The 20,851-nt window shown below is 33.8% G+C and overlaps 1 protein-coding gene across 1 annotated transcript; it reads right to left on the bottom strand.

Annotated features, from left to right (window-relative positions):
* Positions 1 to 16,058: 16,058 nt before the first annotated feature.
* LOC102590323 (uncharacterized) lies at positions 16,059 to 16,732 on the bottom strand. The gene has a single exon (XM_006352124.2). The coding sequence runs from the start codon at positions 16,566 to 16,568 to the stop codon at positions 16,275 to 16,277; it is 294 nt and encodes a 97-aa protein (XP_006352186.1). The 5' UTR covers positions 16,569 to 16,732; the 3' UTR covers positions 16,059 to 16,274.
* Positions 16,733 to 20,851: the final 4,119 nt, after the last annotated feature.

The following is a 20,851-nucleotide window of genomic DNA, read 5'->3' as shown; positions in this document are numbered from 1 at the left end:
AGGAAGAAAGAGTCATTTATTTTCTTCTTCATAATGCTAAGGAATAGGTTCACTCAACAATTTAAATATACGTGCATTTGCTCCACTTAAAGAATTCATGTTTTCTTCCTACTTTAGTTTCAATTTATTCGTTAGATCAATATGTTTTGTGATCAAATTCATGATTAGTTGTAGTGGTATAAAAGAGGTTAAGAGAGTGGAGAGACCCTATTTTTTTTTACTTTATTCACCTACTCAAATTATTCAGGTACTATTTTATTTCAACATCTGGAATTCTAGCAATTCCAACTTTTTATTTATGAGATAAGTGTTACCACACGATTTTGATATAAAAATAACACTAATCTTAGCTAATGCCTCCGATTAAAAGAAATGGGTGTTGACTGTGGACTGTGGTGAAGCTCTGATGCACAAGAGAGAGTGTTCGATATAGTGAATGAAGTCCTTGCAGGTCAGTGAAGAAAAATGTGATTATGTGTGGTCTCTCTCGGGTCACAGGGAGTGTGTGTGCAGTTGTATGAAAAGAAAAATTGATTATGTGTGGGGTCTTTGAGGTCACTTGAGTGCATGTATGGTGAGAGTGTAGAGTAATAACCAATAAATTTTGTTGCACATGGATAAGATGAAATCTTCACCAAGTGACAAAAGATCATTGGTTTTCTTTTAAATTTTATTTTTTCCATTTTAAAGAGAGTAAACAAAAATATTCAAAAATCAAAAAAATACTATAGTTAATTAGATAATTCTTGAACAAGAAATTAAAACATCCTGAACAAAATACTAATTTAAAAGCACAATCTTTGTAATAACCTTGTAGGTCATTTTCATCATATTGCGTTATTTTTGGTATATAGAGCTTTCCTATAGCGAACCTAAGTTATTTATGACTTGTTGCGACTAAAAGCTTGGTCACTTAGTCTTTTATTTTGTTTTTATGCGAGTTGTCATGCTTAGGAGCTCTTGAAACTTGAACAGTTGACTTTGGTCAAAACATCAAGCTAACGGCCTTCGAATGCAATTTTTCTTGTTTTGTTAGCTCTGAAATGTCCAGTTTGGTCTAGAAGGATCTTTGGTTCGGGTACCGAGTCTTCCAGACTCATTTTGAGCTATCTTATGAAATTTGGCTTAAAATAAAGCTTGATTGTGAGACCCACTTTTTTCAAGACTACCTCCATTGAAAGTTTCAACATTTTAGTTAAGTACGGAATATCAAATTTTATGGGGTAGCATACTTCATTTGCATGCAGAGAAAACGAATGTCGAGCCCCATCAGGGAATGTTGTCAATTTCAACTTGAGTTGGTTCAGCCTTTGTTGGTGCACCATGCTTTTGTTCTTCGCCTTCACAGGACTTGAGGCACATGCACGGAGGCCCAGGAGATTAGTCACCATGTTTATGGGCTTTTCATCACGTTCATAGAGTGTTAGACCAGATCCTACGCATTTGCAAACAAAGTCATGCGTTCGCTGGGAAGGGACAGAGTTGACCTGGCCCAGTTGACCACTACCATCACGTCCATGGGCCTGCGTTCATGGACGTCATTTAATTCACATGTTATATTGTGATCAACAAATTTTAGATCGCGGCCTTAATGCATTTCTACTATCTATGGTTTGAGGATCTGGCTCATTTCTACTATCCACGATTTGAGGCCTTAGTGCATTTCTACTAGCTATGGTATGATTACGGGCACACATCTATTAGTCAGGTTTGAGTAATGACATTATGGTTCCTTTTGGGTTGTTTGGGGTGCTTTCGTTACAGTACAAGTCAGGGGTTGGCCGTTTTAGTTCTGGATTCCACTTAGTCGTAGTTAGAGATATCATTCGCTCATATGTGTACTCATTAGGCTTATGGGGTCTGTTTGGGTTACTTACATTTTAATTGTGCAGGATTGCACCTTATGGGCTTATGGGGTCAGTTAGGTTATAGATAGTAGTTTTACTTTACTGTTTCATTCCTTATGCATTTGTGAGATGGATAGTTGGTCTTTCCATTACTTTTCTATTTAACTGACCACTACTTACCGCTTATTTCCTATCTTTCTAATTGTATTTACTTACCAAGATCAGTTTGCCTATGTTTCCTATTGTGTACTTGTTGTTTTGGTACTCATGCTACACTCCACATCTGTTTCTTTGATACAGATCCGAGTGCCAACCGACAATGTTGATTCGATCTTTTGTGGAGATTCTCAGATATGGAAGTTGAGCTTATGGCGTCCTAGCTTGACTCAACTCTACTTATTTATAGCTTTTGGAAAGTCTTTTGTATTCAAGACAAGTATGTATTTATTTTTAGTATTTTGTATCTTGTACATTCGTCCACCAAATCGTGGGATTGGATTTTGTATTATTGTTTATACTGTCATTCTCATTTCCAGTGTGTTTTCCTCTTTGTTATTATTATCTTCTCGTTGGTTATTGATTCTACCCAATATACATGTACTTGACGTTCCGGGATATGAGTTGGCTTACTTACTTATGGGCTATGGTAAGTGTCATCATGACTTGAGTTTTCAGATCATGACAAAGATTTATCTGTGCCCCAAGTTCGTCGGTGTCATTGGTACAAACCTAATGTCTACTAGAGTCTTGCAGATCAGTCCAGAGACATATGTGCCTTATCTTTCGGAGGTTAAAGGGCATCTTTAGAAAGATTCTTTCTTTTAGTTTGTTATCATACATTTGGATGTGTTATTCGATTTCTTGAATCTTATTTAATTTAGTCTTTGGTAGGAGGACTTGTACGCGATTTAGTAGTCGGGTGTGATGGTCCAGCAGATATAGCCCCAACAAGGGGTATAGGGTGACCCCGAGGTCATGTGTGAGTTGTCGTACTAGGTTAGACCCAGGGTAGAGAAGTGACCCTGATCCAATAGTAGAGCCTCTGCTAGCTCTTATTCCTCCACAATCGGTGGGGATGGGACCAACCCAACCACCACTCATGGTAGCTATGTCACCAGAATTACAGACGGCTACCACTCTGTTATTGGCCATGGCCATGCTAGGGGTTATGCAGTAGGCCCAATCTCCAGCTATGCCAATGTCGCAGGTTAAGTTGACAGCAGTGGCTCCCCTGGTTGAGGTGCCACTACCACCCGTCACTTCTCAGTTTGTTACTGCACTAATACCACTAGAGGATGCTTGAAGTGTTTTTGAGACACACTTCTCTCAGGCTTTTATGAGGTTGTAGGGGAGGATGCCCATGAGTTTTTGACTATCTTTAGAAAGAGGTTGTAAACGTTTCTATTAGTGTCATCTAGAGGAGAATACATTACCGCATATCAGCTTGGTGGACCATCTAGGCAGTGGTGGCGTTTGTATATGAATTGTAGACCAGTTTGGTCACCTTTCGTGTTTTGACTAAGTTTTCAGAGGCTTCCTTGGTGAGATTTATACCAAGGAGCGTCGCATATCGACTCCAAGATTATTTTACTAGGTTTGAGTAGGTCTCCATGACCGTATGGAAATATGAGGCTAAATTACATGAGCTCTCCAAGAATGCTATCATGATTCTACCTTCAAAGTAGGAGAGAGTTTGTTGCTTTGTCCGTTGTTTGAGGTTACAATTATGGATTGAGACTAAGTCCATGGCTTTAGCTGGAAGATCATTCTTAGATATAGTTGATCACACTTCTACTATAGAAGATCTCTGTCACGGGGTCCAAGGGGGCACCGAGAAGAGAGCTTGACACTAAGGGAACTACATTTGTCCTAATCTAGCCGGCCTGTTCAGTTGACACTTCAAATTGCAAAAGGAGAGAAGTACAGTCAAGGTAGTTGTAGAACATCAAAGTTCAAATGTATCATACGTGTTTCATAAGGTTGTGGTGGTCTAAATTTTCACATCGGTGCTTCTCGAGGTTGTTTTGGTTAGGGAGAACTTGGTCATAGGTCTAGAGAGTGTCCCCATGAAAAGATGATTGCACCTACTCCACAGTCAACCGACTAGGGTTATTTCTTATGTTTGGGTTCAGAGGCTAGTGTCTAGTGGATCTTATCCTATTTGGCTTATTTATGGGATCTTAGTAAGGAAGGGCCCTACAGTCGATTTTATCCCTATTATGCGAGAGTTCATAAATATCTTCCTTACCGATCTACATGGCCTTCCCATAGAGCATGATATTTATTTTGATATTGACCTTGAGTCGGACACTCTTCATATCTCTATCCCACCCTACCATATGGCCCTATTTAGCTTATGAGCTCAGTCTAACATCTCTTAGGTAAGGGATTTATTGCCCCAGTTCTACTTTTGAAATAAAAATGATTTTATGTGTATGTGTAACAAATATAGAAAGTTGAATAAGGTGACGGTGAAGAATAGGTGTCTTATGCCTTGTATTGTTGATTTGTTTGACTAGCTTTAGGGTGTCATGGTGTTTATTAATATTTATTTGAGATCCGGTTACCATTTGCTGAGGATTAGGGAAAATGACATTCCTAAGATAGATTTTAAGACGTATTACAATCATTATGATTTCCTATTGATCTCTTTTGGGTTGATTAATGACCTGACAAAGTTCATGGACTCTATGACATAAATTTTCAGGACTTATATTAATTCGTTCATGATCATGTTCATTGATGACATTCTTGATTACGCGTGGAGCAGGGAGGAGCAGTAGCAGCATTTGAGGAATATGCTCTAGACTTTGAGAGATCCACGACTTTATGGAAAATTCTCAAAGTGTGTGTTCTGGCTTGAATATGTAGAATGTTTGGGGCATGTGGTATCCCGGGATGGCATTATGATTGATGTGGGGAATATTTAGGCTATTCATCATTGAGCCAAGCCCACCGTAGTGACTAAGATACGGAGCTTCATTAGATTAGCTAGATACTATATACAGTTTGTTGAGGGGGTCTCACCGATTATAGAACCTTGATGTTCCTTTTGAGTGGTAAAATTAGTGTGAGTTGAGATTTCGGATGCTCAAGGAGTTGCATACTACTTCTCTTATTCTGACTCTTCTACTTTAGGGTGAAGGTTTCACTGTGTATAATAATGCATCCAAATTTGGTTTGGTTTATTCATTGATACACCAGGGCCGTGTAATTGCATATTCATTGAGGTAGTTAAGGTGGACGAGCGCAACTACATCACTCGTTACTTAAAGTTTACGGGGGTAGTATTTGTGCTTAAGATTTAAAGGCATTACATGTATGAGGTCAGATGTGATGTCTATACCAATCACATGAGTTTGCAGTACATTATGATCCATAAAAACCTCAACTCGAGGTAATGTATGTGGATTGAGCTCCTAAAGGACTATGACAAACCTATTATATGCCATCTAGGCAAGACAGATTTGGTAGTGAACGCCTTGAGACGCAAGTGACCTTTGGCTTTAGATATTCACTCTTTATCCAATAAGATGATTTGTCTTGATATTTTGGATTCTAGGCAGGTGCTAGCCTATGTTTGAGTTTAGTTGTCCTTAGTGGAGTGCATTTGTTGTAGACGATTTGAGGATAGATACTTTGGGTTTCACGAGGTGACGCCAAGAAAGATACTTTGGATGAGGATGTTATTTTGTAGTATGATGGTCCTATTTGTGTTCCTAGGGTTAAGGATTCATACAATTGATTCTTTGCGAGGCTCATGGTTCCATATATTCTATTCACCTATCACAGTGAAAATGTATCATGATTTCAGGTAGAACTATTGGTTGAGTGATATGAGGAGAGATATTGCGGAATATATGTCCAAATGCTTATGTTTTCGGTAGGTGAAGTCCCAATATTTAAGGCATGGTGGTGAGTTCCAGAGATTTCCCATTCTGGAGTGGAATTAGAAGTGCATCACCATGGATTTCGTTATGGGGTTGCCTCAGACTTCAGAGGTGTTGATAGTATTTGGGTCGTCATGGATTGACTGATTGAATCAGCACTCTCTTCTTGTTCAGTCTTTTTTAGCTTCGAGAGGCTAGCTCGTGTTTATATTTGGGAGGTAATTTGTCTTCATAGGGTGTGTGTGTGTATTATCTCATAAAGGGTTTCCCAGTTTACTTCTTGCTTCTGGAAGACTTTTAAGGAGGACTTTGGTACCCGAGTTGACCTTAGAAAAAATTTTCATCCACAGACCTACGGGCATTCCGAGCGTACTATTCAGGTTTTGGAGGATATGGTGCATGCATATGTTTTGGACTTTGGAAGTCAGTGGGACCAACTCTTAGCCTTAGCGGAGTTTGTGTATAACAAAAACTACCACTCAAGTATTTAGATGGCCCTTTTCGAGGCTTTATATGGTAGGCATCATTGTTCTTTGGTTGGTTGGCTTAAGGTTTTGGAGCCTAGGCCACATGTGACTGATTTGCTTCAGCATGCATTGGATAGAATTTGGGTGATTCAATATAGGCTTAGGTCAGCACAAAGTAGGCGCAAGTGCTATCTTGACCATAGGCATCAACTTTTAAGATTCTGAGTTAGTGATCAGGTGTTTCTTTGAGTATCGCCTTTGTAGGGCGTGATGTTGTTCAAGAGCTGGGGCAGCCTAAGCTCCTGGTAAATAGGGTCATTTGAGATTATTTGGACCGTTGGTGATGTTGCTTATGAGTTGGTCTTACCTCCTACCTTCTAAGCTATTCATCCGATTTTTCATATTTCTATGCTTCACTTGTATGTTCCTGACGAGTCTCATGTGCTCTGGTATGACTCAGTTCAATTGGATGATTGCTTGACCTTTGTAGAGGAGCCAATTGATATTTTGGCAAGAGATGTGAGGCATTTGCATTCGAGATCCATTCATGTTGTTAAGGTCTAGTGGAAGCATCATCCAATCAAGAAGGCTACCTGGGAGACCCAACACAAGATGCAAGCTCAGTTTCCTACCTATTTGACCTTCAGGTACTTCTTGAATAGCTCTCGAATGAAAGTCCTTTTAGTAGTGGATGTTGTAATGACCCTCTAGGTCATTTTCTTCTTATTGCATCTTTTGGTGTTTAGAGCTTCCTTATAACGACCCTAAGTCATTTATGACTTGTAGAGACATTTGTTCACCTAGTCATTCATTTGGTTTTTATATGAGTTCGTGTTTTAGAGCTCATGAAACTTGAACAGTTGACTTTAGTCAAACCTTCGAGTAAACAGCCTTAAAATGCAATTCGAATGGTTTCGTTAGCTCCGAAATATCAAGTTTTGTCTAGAAAAACCTTTGGTTCGGTTCCAAAGGCTTCCGAACTCATTTCGAACTATCTTGTGGATTTTGGCTTAAAACAGAGCCTGAGTGTGGGACTCACTTTTTATCAAATTGATCTCCGACAGAAGTTTCGACATCTCTATTGAGTTTGGAATGTCGATTTTGGTGGGTAGCATAGTTCATTTGCATGCACAGGTTTTCGAACGAATCTTGAGAATTCCACCACCAATCCCTTCGGCGTCAACCAAAGTTACCCTTAAACACTTTTAGCAGCTCTCCAGTTTTTACCTTAATGCAGCGAACTATCTTATCCCACTTACTTCATTCATCCCCAATACTCCGCCATTCTAACATTGCTGTCAACTTCTCCTCAATTTCACGAGAGAGGGAAATTGCCACCCCACCCCACCCCTATTTACTCCTAGGTCGAACATATTACTATTTTTTCCTCGTCTCTTGCTTAATCTCCACGCTTATCACCAAAAGCTTATGCTGAGTAGTAAGATTCTCACTTAGAATAATTTTGCAATCCATACAAAGGCCTTTATCTTCTTTCCTCATAAACAAATAATCTATCTGAGTTTTAGCCACCGTGTTATGAAAGGTAATCAAGTGATTATCCTTCTTCAGAAAGCACGATATCGTCAGCTATCACAAAATCAAAATCTCTTGAAAATCCAAGAGTGAGGTTCTACCATAGTTTCTAAACCTCAAAACCAATGATGCCATGCATGTCGTCAGAACCACTAAGAGTTTCCCCATTGTGTCTATTGAAATCTCTGCCAATGAGAACCTTGTCGGTGATTAAAATACCCCCCAAAATCACATCTAATTCCTCCTAAAAATGCATCTTGGCCTCCTTGTCTAAGCCTCAATGTGGAGCATATGCAGTAACCATATTCAAAGTTATCCACTCAACGATTAGCTTGATCGCCAACAATCTATCGTTAACCCTCCGAACATATACTAGAATGCCTACACCATTCTTGTTCCCCGAACTTCTTGAGTACCAAATTTTAAGACCATCCACATGCCAAGCCTTAGATCCTACCCATCTATTTTGTTTAATGCAAACTATATTAATCTTCCTCTTCATAAGGATCTTCAATAACTCAATGGACTTTACAGACAAAGTCCCTTTGTTCCTAGACCTTACTCTCAACCTTTAAACCCCCTTAATCCCATACCTACCCTCTCCCTCATCCCCAACTGAATACAAAACCCTAGTCTATCATCTCTTACCACGACCACTAAAGCTAAAGTAAGTTAAATGACAAGTAGAAAACACAATGAACTAGTTAATACACTATGATAAAACTAACACATACAGTACCTATACTATACTGTGGAACGAAATCAAGGGAAGCATCTGAAATTCATAGGCTTTCAAGAACAAAAAATGCAATTAAATTCTGAAAGCAATATAGGTAGGTGAAGATATAGAGTCGCTACTATATACTACAAAGATCAAGAGTACAAGAAGATCGAGAAAGACCTGGTAGTGTCGTGAGTTTTAAAGATATCAAGAAACTTGAATTTGGATGTCGCAGGAATCGTTGGATGTCACTGATAGCCCATGGAAGTCATTAAAAATGAATAGAAATCACTGGAAATGGCTGCAGGTTTCCTGATCTAGTCTTTACTCGAGTTGTTGGATCTTGTCGGAAGTCCTTGGAATTCACCAGAAATGGATGGAGGTCTTTGAAAATGGATTAAAGTGGCCCTAAATGGTCTTTACTGGACATATCTGGTACGGATCTGGTACCCGACCATACGTTTTGGCAAGAATAGTGCCGACGATAATTGGATCTTGCCGGTGGTGAGAGAGGAGAAGTCAAAAAAGAAAGAGAAAGAGATTGACAGATTGCCCGAAAGAAATAGTTGATGATGAAAAGGAAAGTTTCTGAATATTAACTATTAGGCTAATAAATAATTAAATCATTTCAATGAAAGCATAGGAAAAAAATTAAATCTTTGTGACAAAACTAGAGATAGTGCTAATGATAGAAGTAGTTTTATTAATTAACGTGAATCATAGAGTTATCACTAGAAATAGAGAAACCAAATTGAAATAACAATTGGAAATCGTCAATTCCTCACCAATTCACTTCCCAATTCTCCAAAAAAAAAATCTTTACGAAAAAAGGCATAACCACCAACAAGCGACAAAGAATTTTGATGTAAGCACGTGTTTTAGCAAGTTATATGTAAGAATGTAATAAAAATATAATCTTAGTTTCTTGTGTCTTTCGTTATGACTGATACTCATACAAAAATTAAAATAATGAACATAGTTAGTTATAAGACTTGTCTAACTCTATCGCAATTTCTTAAGAAAAAATTGAAATAATTTTAAAATAAAAGTGTTGTTATTCAGCTACAATTAAATATGATTATATTGAAACAATGATATCTAGTGGATTGTACTCATCAAATCAGGTTATTAAATCGAGAAAAATGGTCAAAAGTACCCCTGAATTAGATGACATACTTTTAGATGAATATGAACCTTTTTTTATCAATATATAAGAATAACTACTCAATAGTCACAAATGGGATACAAAATATAATTATAATTTTTAAAAGTTGTTTTTGCATGCATCTGTTCATGTGTTTATGTCACAAGTTCATGATGGTGCCTACCAATTTCAAGTAGGCAAGCCAAAATCCAAGATTACTAGCGATAATTAAAACAAAAAAATAACTAACACGAAAGAAATAACAACATAAGAATGGGGCACACAACATAGATTTATAGCAAATGGTATAAAATATACAACAAGGGCCTAAAATAGACTGAGAAAGACGAATATATACATAAGCTAAACCTCGGAACTGGTGTCACCGGTACAAGAGCATCTAAAATACAAAAATAAAGTTATATACAACAAGTTTGACTAAAAACAAAATAAAAATAAATATATATATATATATACACACACACACAACACAAAAAGATGGAAAACAACATGTCTCCAAATGCCAAAAGTTTACCATGATCCAAACACGAAGGTCCTTGAATGGTCAAGAATCAACGAGGATGGTTCATACTAGGTATTGCATCATAAAAAAATGCAGAAGCGCAATATGAATATCAAAATAAGGGTACTTAGTATGCACCATAGGCCAACCGAGATCATAAAGATACTGCAAAATCAAACCAGCGAAGTCAAAAAATTGACCAACCAAAAAGACGAAAAATGAAGAATAAAAAAAAAAGAAAAAAAAAATAAAATATCATATATGTCTCAAAATAGATTTTTATTAGTGTGATTTTAAGGTGTCATAAACTTGTATATTAAATAATTGAGGGCTATGAATATGAAAAGGGAGTTATGGACATTACTAATAGTAATTAAGAGTAGAATTTATGTGATTGAAAAAGTATGAATTAAGGAGATAATTTTATTTTAAAAATAAAATAATTGAAAGAATTGAGAGAAAAAGTAAAATAAAAAAATAAAGATAAATACTTTTCTTGGTCATAGAGAGGTGCTACATCACCTTATCTATATCTAGTTTGGTATTATATAGAGATTTTCAAAAAGAATAAAAGCAACAATCTCTCCTTGAATGCTCCAAAATATTTTACTAGCGAAAACTATCAAAGTTGGTCAGTAAAAATGAAATCATCTCTTGAATCTTATGATCGGTGGGAAATTGTGATGGAAGATATACCATTACAACCTTTCCCTCCAAATTCTACTCTTACTCAGATTAAATCCCATTCGAATGAAAAAACAAAAAAACTCAATGTCAAAATTGTAATTCCAAATTAAGTTATGGATTCAATTTTTTCTAAATTCACTGCTTGTGAGATAACAAAAGAATCTTGGAAAAATCTAGAATAAGAATACCAAGGAAGTGATAGACTAAAATAAATGTAAATTTTGAATTTGGAAAGGAATTTTGAATCTCTTAGAATGCAAGATGATGAAACTCTTACTAAGTATTCTGTCAAGATTTCTTTAAAATTGTTAATAAAATTAGAATGTTTGGCAAGTATTTCAAAGATGACGGAATAATGGAAAAAAATCTTGTGATAATTCAGAGAGATTCGTGTCTAAAATTTCTTCTCTGGAAGAGTCTAAAGATCTCTCTGCCATCTCCGTTGAAGAACTTATATGTGCTCTTCAAGTAAAGAGCAAAGAAGACCCTTCAGACAAGACAATGTTACTGAGGGTTCTCTTTATGCACAAAACATAAAAGAAAAAGGTAATTATCCTCTTTACAAATATTGCAAAAGAAAAACACACTTGAAAATTTTCTTATCGGTGGGGACCTTATGCCATATGTGAAAATTGCAAACAAGCAGGGTATGTTACAAAAGTGTGCAAGCTTAAAGCCAATCTTCAAGCACAAGCAACAGTAGCATAAATCGAGGAGGAGCAACTTTTTCAAATTGCAATAACTTAAGCAAATGAGGAGTGTTGAATTTGGTTTTAGTTACTGCAATAATTTTTTCAGCATATTAAGTTACCTAGATTTAGGATGAATTTGAATTTTAAATTTTGTAAAATTATTTTCGTTATTGAGATTATTTAGGCTTTTTTCATTAGTTTTAATGCAGATCTTTCGGAGATTATGTTTTCAAATGGGCAATTTAATGCCTTATAATGCTTGATAAAATATTGAGAGACATTTTAATCAAATTTTTTTATTCCCCATCTTTTAAAAAATCCAACAATTTGCCTAAGACTTGTTTTCGTTATTGAGATTATTTAGGCTTTTTTTAATTATTATTTTTATGTAGATCTTTTGGAGATAATGTTTTCAAATGGGAAATTTAATGCCTTATAATGCTTGATAAAATATTGAGAGACATTTTAATCAAATTTTTTTATTCCCCATCTTTTAAAAAATCCAACAGTTTGCCTAAGACTTTAAGCGTTCTGAGGCGATAAGAAAAGAGAAAGCTCCGACAATTTAGCTTGTTCGCTTTGACTTCATCAATTGAGTTACGTTATTATTTACTTGGAGTTAGACTTTTTTTAGTTTTTTTTTATGTAATGTGAGTTGTATTGCATGTTGATTGTTCTTCAGACATAATTGATGTGATTTAAGATTGAATTAAGTGTTGTTTGTATGAATAAGCATGTAAACTGTAAAACTGTCTATTTCACTAATGTTATAAAAATATGAATTTTTGATTATTCTATACTTATTATGTTATCCTGAGAGTTAACAGAAGAAGCTCTCATATTGAAATATGTGGCTACAAAACATTTACTATTTGAAAGATAAATCACTCGACTCCGAAGAGAGCTTACAGATAAATAGTTATGTGTGTGATTGGAATGGGGATCATATCGATATGGTATATGGACACCTAATAAGATCCCCTGCAGATCATGACTAGATGGACAATATTAAGGCCTCATTTGTTTTACTAAAATTAAGATGTCTGAATCTGAATGCGCATCTGAATGATTAAGATCTTGTCTGTAGATCTAAACACTGAATGACTAAGATCTTGTCTGTAGATCTAAACATTGAATGACTAAAATTATTTGTTTTTAAACATCTGAAATATATATATGTGTGTGTGTGTGCGCGCGCGCGTGTGTAAACACAATAAATATTATAACTCAAATAAAATAGTAGTTAAATATTACATTAACAAAATATTAGAAAACGATGTCATTCTTTGATAAACGTTAAGATATTTTAGTTATAAATAAATATTTTAAGTTTGATAAAAATAAAATGGACTATATATATTCTTAGAAAAAATGTAGTCATCTTTTTTTTGAAAAAAACTAATCAACACAAATTAGTCTTAAGTAAATAAGTGAAACATCTCTTCTATAATGTGTTTGCCCATGTACTCTTCTCTAAAATAAATAAAGATCATGATATATTCAAATGATTTTAAGCAGATTTATAAAGGCATCATCGTCCAATTTCAACAATACATACTTATGAAGTAGCTTTGCACTTTAATTAAAGGGAAAGGGTCAAAATGCCCTTAAACTATGTGAAAGAAACAAAAATACCCTCCGTTTATAGTTTGGCTCAAAAATGCCCTTACCGTCAATACTTTGGTTTTAAAATCCCTTAAACTATGCGAAAGGGACAAAAATGCCCGCCGTTTGTACTTTGGTCCAAAAGTGTCCTTGACGTCAATACTTTGGTCCAAAAATGTCCTTATTGTTATTTAATGGGTAAAATATCCTCATTTTCCGAATAAATATATTCTTATTTTCTTTTTAACACATTCTTTTTCTAGTAATGTTTTTTAAATTAGCAAATGTTTATCTTACTTCAATTCAGAAAAAATAAAAATAAAAAATAAAAATATTTCTTATTTTATTATCATTATTTTTTATCGTTATATAAATATAAATTAATAATGAATTTACTATGATGACATATATTATTTGTCGTAAGGGTACATGAAGTTATTCTATTTTAATTGATAAAATGAGATTAAGAAGAAAATAATATTTCCTACATTTTTATTTGTTAAAGTGATTTTAGAAGAAAGAAAACAAGAATAGTGTTCTTTAATAATATTTTAATTAGGAAGAAGATGTGTTTAAAATGAAAAAAAAATATATATTTATTCGGAAAAGGGAATTTTTGACCCATTTTGTAACTATAGGGGCATTTCTGGACCAAAATATTGACTGCAAGGACATTTTTGAACCAAAGTATTGACGGCAAGGGCATTTTTGAGCTAAACTATAAATTGAGAGCATTTTTACTCCTTTCACATAGTTTAAGGGCACTTTTGACCCTTTTCCCTTAATTAAATAAAACTTTTATTAAATTTTATCAATTCTTGATAAACAAACAACAAGAAAACAATTAAAGTTTAAGAAAAATAATTTGGATAACTAATAAAGTTGGAAAATGAGAGAGACTTGAATTTATTTATTTTTTTAGAAAAAATATGAAGCATAATTTTTTTTCCGAAAATAAAAATGTATTTAAAAGAGTATGAATGAAAATAAGACTTTGTCACATATTTGATTCATTCAGACCCTTCCAGACCCATTGCAACATTTTAAGTGGAAAAAATAAATGTACTTAATGACCTAATGTCTGAACTATTCCAATTCTAATCTCCATTAAATACAAACATATGAGGCCTAAGACCCTTTATAAGACCCTTTATAGCATTTGTGTACACATAAGAGTAAGACTTATGATTTTGAGAGATACATTTCTGATTTTTGACAGGTACATGGACTATATAACTGCAAGGCCAGGGTGAATATAATTCTTATGATTCTATTGACTTGTTTATACTTTGACAAGTTTGTTGATGATTTATATTAATTGGTGATTGTTTGCTTAGTGCTTGGGGATATGACATGCTAGTTAAAGTTTAGTGTTGATAAAAGAGATACGTTAGAGAGGGTCACATACTTGTAGTCCTATGAATGATTACACTATATTCTCATACTATTAAGGCCTCATATGTTTGCACTTAATGGAGGTCTGAATCTTAATCATTCAGATTCACCTCATTAAGTGGGTTTGTTTTTGAGGATTGAATCTTAATTATTCAGATTTAGTTCATTAAGTTTGTTTTATTTCCTTTTAAGCCTCAGAATGGGTTTGAATAGATCTGAATGAATCAGATCTCTAACATTTTCTTAACAACATTCAGACTCAAAAATAAGATTCCTATCTTAATTCAACTATATCACAACAAGTCATAAAAGTCACGTTGTTTTCTTATTTAATTAATGTTAATTGTGATTTAAGTGTGTACTGACCAATTAACTAAAACCCCAAAGATAATGAATCAAGTGCATCTGAAGGATGCAAATACAACGCATGACTATGATCAATCACAATTTGATATGCAGCACTTCGTGAACCTTGCTGGATATATTCATCAATCACCGTGTTGAAGTTAATTTTCAAGAAAAATAATTGATTTTAAACTCGATTTCTAGGAAGAACAGTCGATTGAATCCATCGATTTTCATCTACACTAGTTGAATAATCCCTTGATTAAAGCTTTGATAGCATGTTAACTAACAAAACACCAACAGATTTAAATGCGGAAAGTGAGATTAGAGTGACCTCGTTGAAGGATAAGATGCGGGAATTGGGACTTAAATAGTTCAGGCATGTAAAGAGGTGATGCACCAGTGCAAAGGTGTGAGAGGCTCGATATGAATGGTTACAAAAGAGGCAGAAATAAGACGAGTCACTTAGTCTACTGTGGGACTTTCTTGTTAATCCATTTGTGCTACTATTTACTAGTTCTAGCATTTCGATTATCGTATTATTGTGGTACTAACTATTCTACTTTAAGTATGTGTTCTTTAGCATTCTGTCTCGGCTTCGTCACTTCAGTTTTTTTTCAAATCGGTTTGTATTGTTTTTACTTGAGACAGGGTCTACCGAAAACACCCTCTCTACCTTGTAGAGGTAACACACTATCTTTCTGAAACCTCATTTATGGGATTACAGTAGATATGTGTTGTAGTTGTTGCGTATACAAGTGAAATCTCTAACTAATAAAGCTCTGATTGTCAGGTAATGTAAAACTATATATTCAACATAGCTCAACATCAAGGGTACGGCAACTAATGTAGCTATGTTAAGCAAGAATACTCTATTTAATTTGCTGCAAATTGGTGAGTTTTATTAGGAAGATAAACTGGAATTTGGAAACATGAGTCAAAAAAGAAACAAACCCTATTGGTTTCAACATCTCCAAAGGTTCAAATTTAATTGTATCAACAATATCCACATTGCAGACCGACTAAACGGGAAGTCCAACATTAGATGTAAAACACTTTCTAACAAAGGCAATTCCATACCCAATGAAACAGGAACCCGAAATCTCTTATTAAAAATGAATGAGCATGAACCAACTCAATTTCTGTATTATCTAAGTGGAACAAATTAGAGGGGAATGTATAAAGTTGACAAGAAAAGAAAGAAGCAAATTAAATAAATAGGGCTAAACTCATGGTATAAAGTTGTCAAGCTATAACAATAATTACAACATAGAACCAGCAATTTCCATGTAGGTCTAACTGATTTCAAGTATCACCAAACATATACAATTCATAATTTTTTTTTTTAATCCTTTTCTCAACTTGAAGAATATGAATTAAGTACAAGATAAGATATTGATACAACGGTAAAAATTCGAACCAGTTCTAAGGTGAACGGTTTGGAGGACGAACAGAGATTTGAACTGGAATTGGGCGACCCGTACCTGTACCTCCACAGCTGCTGCAACCCATCCGACCCGACCCGGCACAAGTCCGACAACCTACATCTCCATCTGACCAGCGCGAACACATACAAGAAACCCGACCCGTTCCATTGCAACTAGGGCACCGAGGAAACTGACCCGAACCCATCATAGTCTTCTGGTCCATAACTGATTTCACCAGTGCGGCACCGGCTAATACACTCAGACCTAATTGAGTCAGAACAATCGGACCCATTATTTCTGATTCAACACCGAATGAGTGAGTAATTGTTGTTCAATTTGGGGAAGAGAATACGAATTTGTTCTTTTTTCTAAATTTTGAAATGGAAATGAAGTGGTTGATATGTTGTACACGTAAAAGGGTGTGAACCTGGTGAATTTAAGGAGGCTAAGGTTTTGGAATTTAGTAGGAGATGGATTTGATTACTATTTTGTTTTATTTATTTTACTGGTTCTGGTAGACTCTTGTTTTTTTTTCTTTTTTTCCTTTTCATGCGTGTAAGTTTCTTCTTTTTTGGTTCAATCACGCGTGTAACCTTATTTCTTACATGTTGCTTATTTGCGGTAGCATAGCCATGTTTGTATTAAAAAATATAATTATGAAACTAGTAGGTTAAGAATATGTATTTTCAAGAAAATTTCGTAATTATTAAACTAAAATTTTAATTTGTGTCAAGAAATATCAATACTTTTATACATAACGGTGGGTCACTCCAGCTTATTTGTACTCTTTTAACTTTAGAAGAATTTGATTTTGCTTCTCCCACTTGATTTCTCCAGACATTTTTTTTTATTGCTTTTTTTTTTCTTACTTTAGGTAAACAAAAACCATGTTTTCTTTTGTTTTTGATTTATCAATAAAAAAAAAGGGTCTGTGGCCCACCTAAAAATTTGAGAGGAAAAAAGTAATTAAGAAAAAGAGATGCACTTGTTCTTGGAAACAACTTTCCTTTTCGTAAGTTTGGTTATAATACACAATGCACGATTTTATCTAATAAGTAATAAACAATCAATCAATAAACTACTATCCTAATTAACAATTAACTGTATGACGAAAATATTTTAGGAACTTCTTATTTATTCTTCTTTAAGCCATTGCTTTAGAGGTGTACTTGTTTATTTATTAGACCAAAAAACCAACATGTATCTACGTATCAAAAAATCACTCTTTTGTTGAACCTTGTGGGTCCAACTACTTTACTATGTCGGCTCTTAATTTTTCATTTAAGATTGTATGTAGTAGAGTTATAATAATATTGTTTTTCATTACTATTTAGTTGGATTCTGTTTTAAATTTATTTTATCTTTTTTTGTTGGTTATATATTTGAGAATTATGTAAAAATTATTATATATTACAACAACTAATAACTTAAAATATTTAGAAGTAACATAAAAAAAAAAAATTGTCCCTTCAAACTCTATCAACGCCACATAAATTAGGAGAAAAGATAATGCATTTGATTGACTCCCCAAATTATTAAAAAATGCACATAAAAAGTACTATAAATTACAATAATTAATAACTTAAAATATTTAAACTTTTTTTTGGTTATATATTTGAGAATTATGTAAAAATTATTATATATTACAATAACTAATAACTTAAAATATTTAGAAGTAACATAAAAAATAATAATTTGTCCCTTCAAATTCTATTAACGCCACATAAATTAGGAGAAAAGATAATGCATTTGATTGACTCCCCAACTTATTAAAAAATGCACGTAAAAAGTATTATAAATTACAATAATTAATAACTTAAAATATTTAAATATATATACAAAATTTGATTGACTCTTCAAATTTTACCCTTGTCATAACAAAAATAATAACATACATTATTTAAAATTGACGTAAAAAGTATCATAAGTCACAATAATAAAAACTTAAAATATAGCAAAAATATATTTAAAAATATTGACTGACTCTTCAATTTCCATTCATGTCATATAAATTGACACAAAAAAAAGTAATATATATTGGGTCTGTGCTAGCATGGGCTCCTAGTATCTTTAGAAAAAATAGGGGTAATTATTTTTTGGGAAAAATTATAGAAATCCCACCTTTTAGTTTACTTATTACCATTATCCCCTATAAGTTTTACAAATCTCCAAAATTCCTCATTTTCGCGCATCAGATTAGTGTATCTCGCACATCATATTAATGTACCAACGCTTATATTATTGTATCTTGCGCATCAGATTAGTGTATCATGTATAAAATGTATATCAGATTAGTGTATCATGTATAAAATGTAATGTATCTTACTTAACGATTGATGTATCTCGCGCATCAGATTAATGTATCAGCGCTTATATTATTGTATCCGTTTGAGAGATTTCTGTAATTATAAACTTTTAGGGCTCGTTTGGTGTGAGGGATTAGAATATAGTGATGGGATAAGGAAATAGTGATGGGATAAAAAGAAAATTATGTTGTTTGGTTGGCAAGTCCGGGATAACTTATCCCGGGATTAATAATTAGTACCGGGAAAAGTTATCCCTCCCCATGGGTGGTATAGTAATCCCGAGATAACTTATCCCGAGATAAAATAGGTAAATGACAAATATGTCCCTTTAAATCCTTTTTATACATCATTTTTTACATTTATGTATATTTACATTTTTTTTAATACCATGTATAATAATATTTACTACTCCTTATTTTTATGATAATTATACATATTTTTCTATTAAAAAATTATACTATATAAATATAATTTTATTTATGAATTTATTTGACTAATTCTTATGTTTATTTTATTTTGATTTCTCATAAATTTTCTTCTCTTTAATAAACTTAAGAGGGAAGTTCTATTTTTAAGCTAAATAAGAAAAAAGTTATAATTTTAAATACACATGGTACTTATCATGGGAATACATAAACAAAAATATTTAAGTTAAATAAAATAAAATGTTTTATTTTAAAAATTGAATAACTAAAGCTCACAAAGAAATATTTAAAAAGTTTAAATAAAGTGAAGGGTAATTTTTGTAAACAAACAACTTGTTCTTAAAATTTATCAATATATATTATTTTGAATATAACAAACCAAACACTCAATAAGAAATAATCTCAAAACAACTTATCCCATCATAACTTATCCCAACATAACTTATCCCATCATAACTCATATTCAAACCAAACGACCCCTTAAGGGATAGATTGTAATTTTGCCTTAAAAGTATGTGATTTTAGTAATTTGCCCTTATTTTTGGATCAAGTTAGTTTTTTCCTTAATAAATAGAAGAATTATTATTTATTGTATTTTATCCAATAAGAGAATATGTTTTCTCCCTTCTAGGCATATCTTTATATTTCACTATAATGCTCTTCTTCTTACTTTATTATTTTATAACACATCATCAATACGATCTCTAATGTGAAAATTTACTTCGAAAATATTTGAGGTAAGGAACATCAAAATTTATTTTCGAAAGATGTATTTCTTATCCGGAAGAATGTTACTCCTTTGGCGATATTGTTTCTCTCAATAATCGCAAAACTAAGAATGATGAGATTATAAAGTATAATTAGTTAGTTGTGAACAGTAGAGTCGGTTATGTACAGTAGAGTTAGTTAGACAAGTTTGTTAGTTAGTTAATTTCTACTGATCAGTGATTGTGTATATATGTAGTCACATTGTAATTCTTAAAGCTTCAATTCACATTCAATACAAACACAAGTTTTCTCCCTTAATTCAGTTACTCTCTAGTCGACTCCATTGACAGAGGAATGAAGCTAATCAATGGTGTTAGTTTTGTCATGGTATCAGAGCACGGTTGATTGATCGTAGTTCTTCTTCGTTTCGTAAGCTTCATTCATCTACATTTGCAGAAACTCATCTGTGTTGTTTTTCGATTAGCTGTTTGGGGATTTGTGTTGTGAATTCTCTGTTTTCTGTCAATTTTTTGATTTTGTGTTTGGGATTAGTTGTTCTGGTTGTTTTTGTGTTGAGTTTCCTCACAAATACTCGAACACCATGGTTGATCTTCAAACTGATTCCGGTTCTAGTTCGACTACAGTTTGATTGGACTTTGCTAGTCCATTTTACCTGCATCCCTCAGAGAGTGCGGGATCCTCTCTTTTACCTGGAGTTTTCGATGGTACTGGTTATAGATCTTGGCGAAGGGCTGTTCTCAGAGCTCTCTCAGTCAAGAGCAAAACAGGGTTTATAAACGGAGCTATTGTGCGACCTGCTCCTACTGATCCTAGTTTCATGCAGTGGGAGAGATGTGACGACATGGTCACATCTTGGATCTTAAATTCCTTGTCCCCTGAATTGCGTGATAGTTTGCAGTACGTGAACAATGCCAAGGAACTCTGGGCAGAGTTGGAAGAAAGGTACGATCAAACCAATGGGTGTAAATTGTATCAACTGCAGAAGGAAATTAATGATCTGGTCCAAGGCACTTTAGACATCACTGGATATTACACAAGAATGAAGAAGTTGTGGGAGGAAATGAGTACCATTGATGTCAACTGTCAGTGTACTTGTGTGGGCATTTGTGGGGGTA

Source organism: Solanum tuberosum, unplaced genomic scaffold (assembly GCF_000226075.1).
Source record: "Solanum tuberosum cultivar DM 1-3 516 R44 unplaced genomic scaffold, SolTub_3.0 scf00145, whole genome shotgun sequence".
NCBI classification, from domain to species: domain Eukaryota; kingdom Viridiplantae; phylum Streptophyta; class Magnoliopsida; order Solanales; family Solanaceae; genus Solanum; species Solanum tuberosum.
This window is presented reverse-complemented; position numbering and strand designations above follow the sequence as displayed.

Coding starts and splice junctions, on each gene's coding strand:
- LOC102590323 (XM_006352124.2), bottom strand. CDS start 16,568: ATGGGTCCGATTGTTCTGACTCAATTAGGTCTGAGTGTATTAGCCGGT.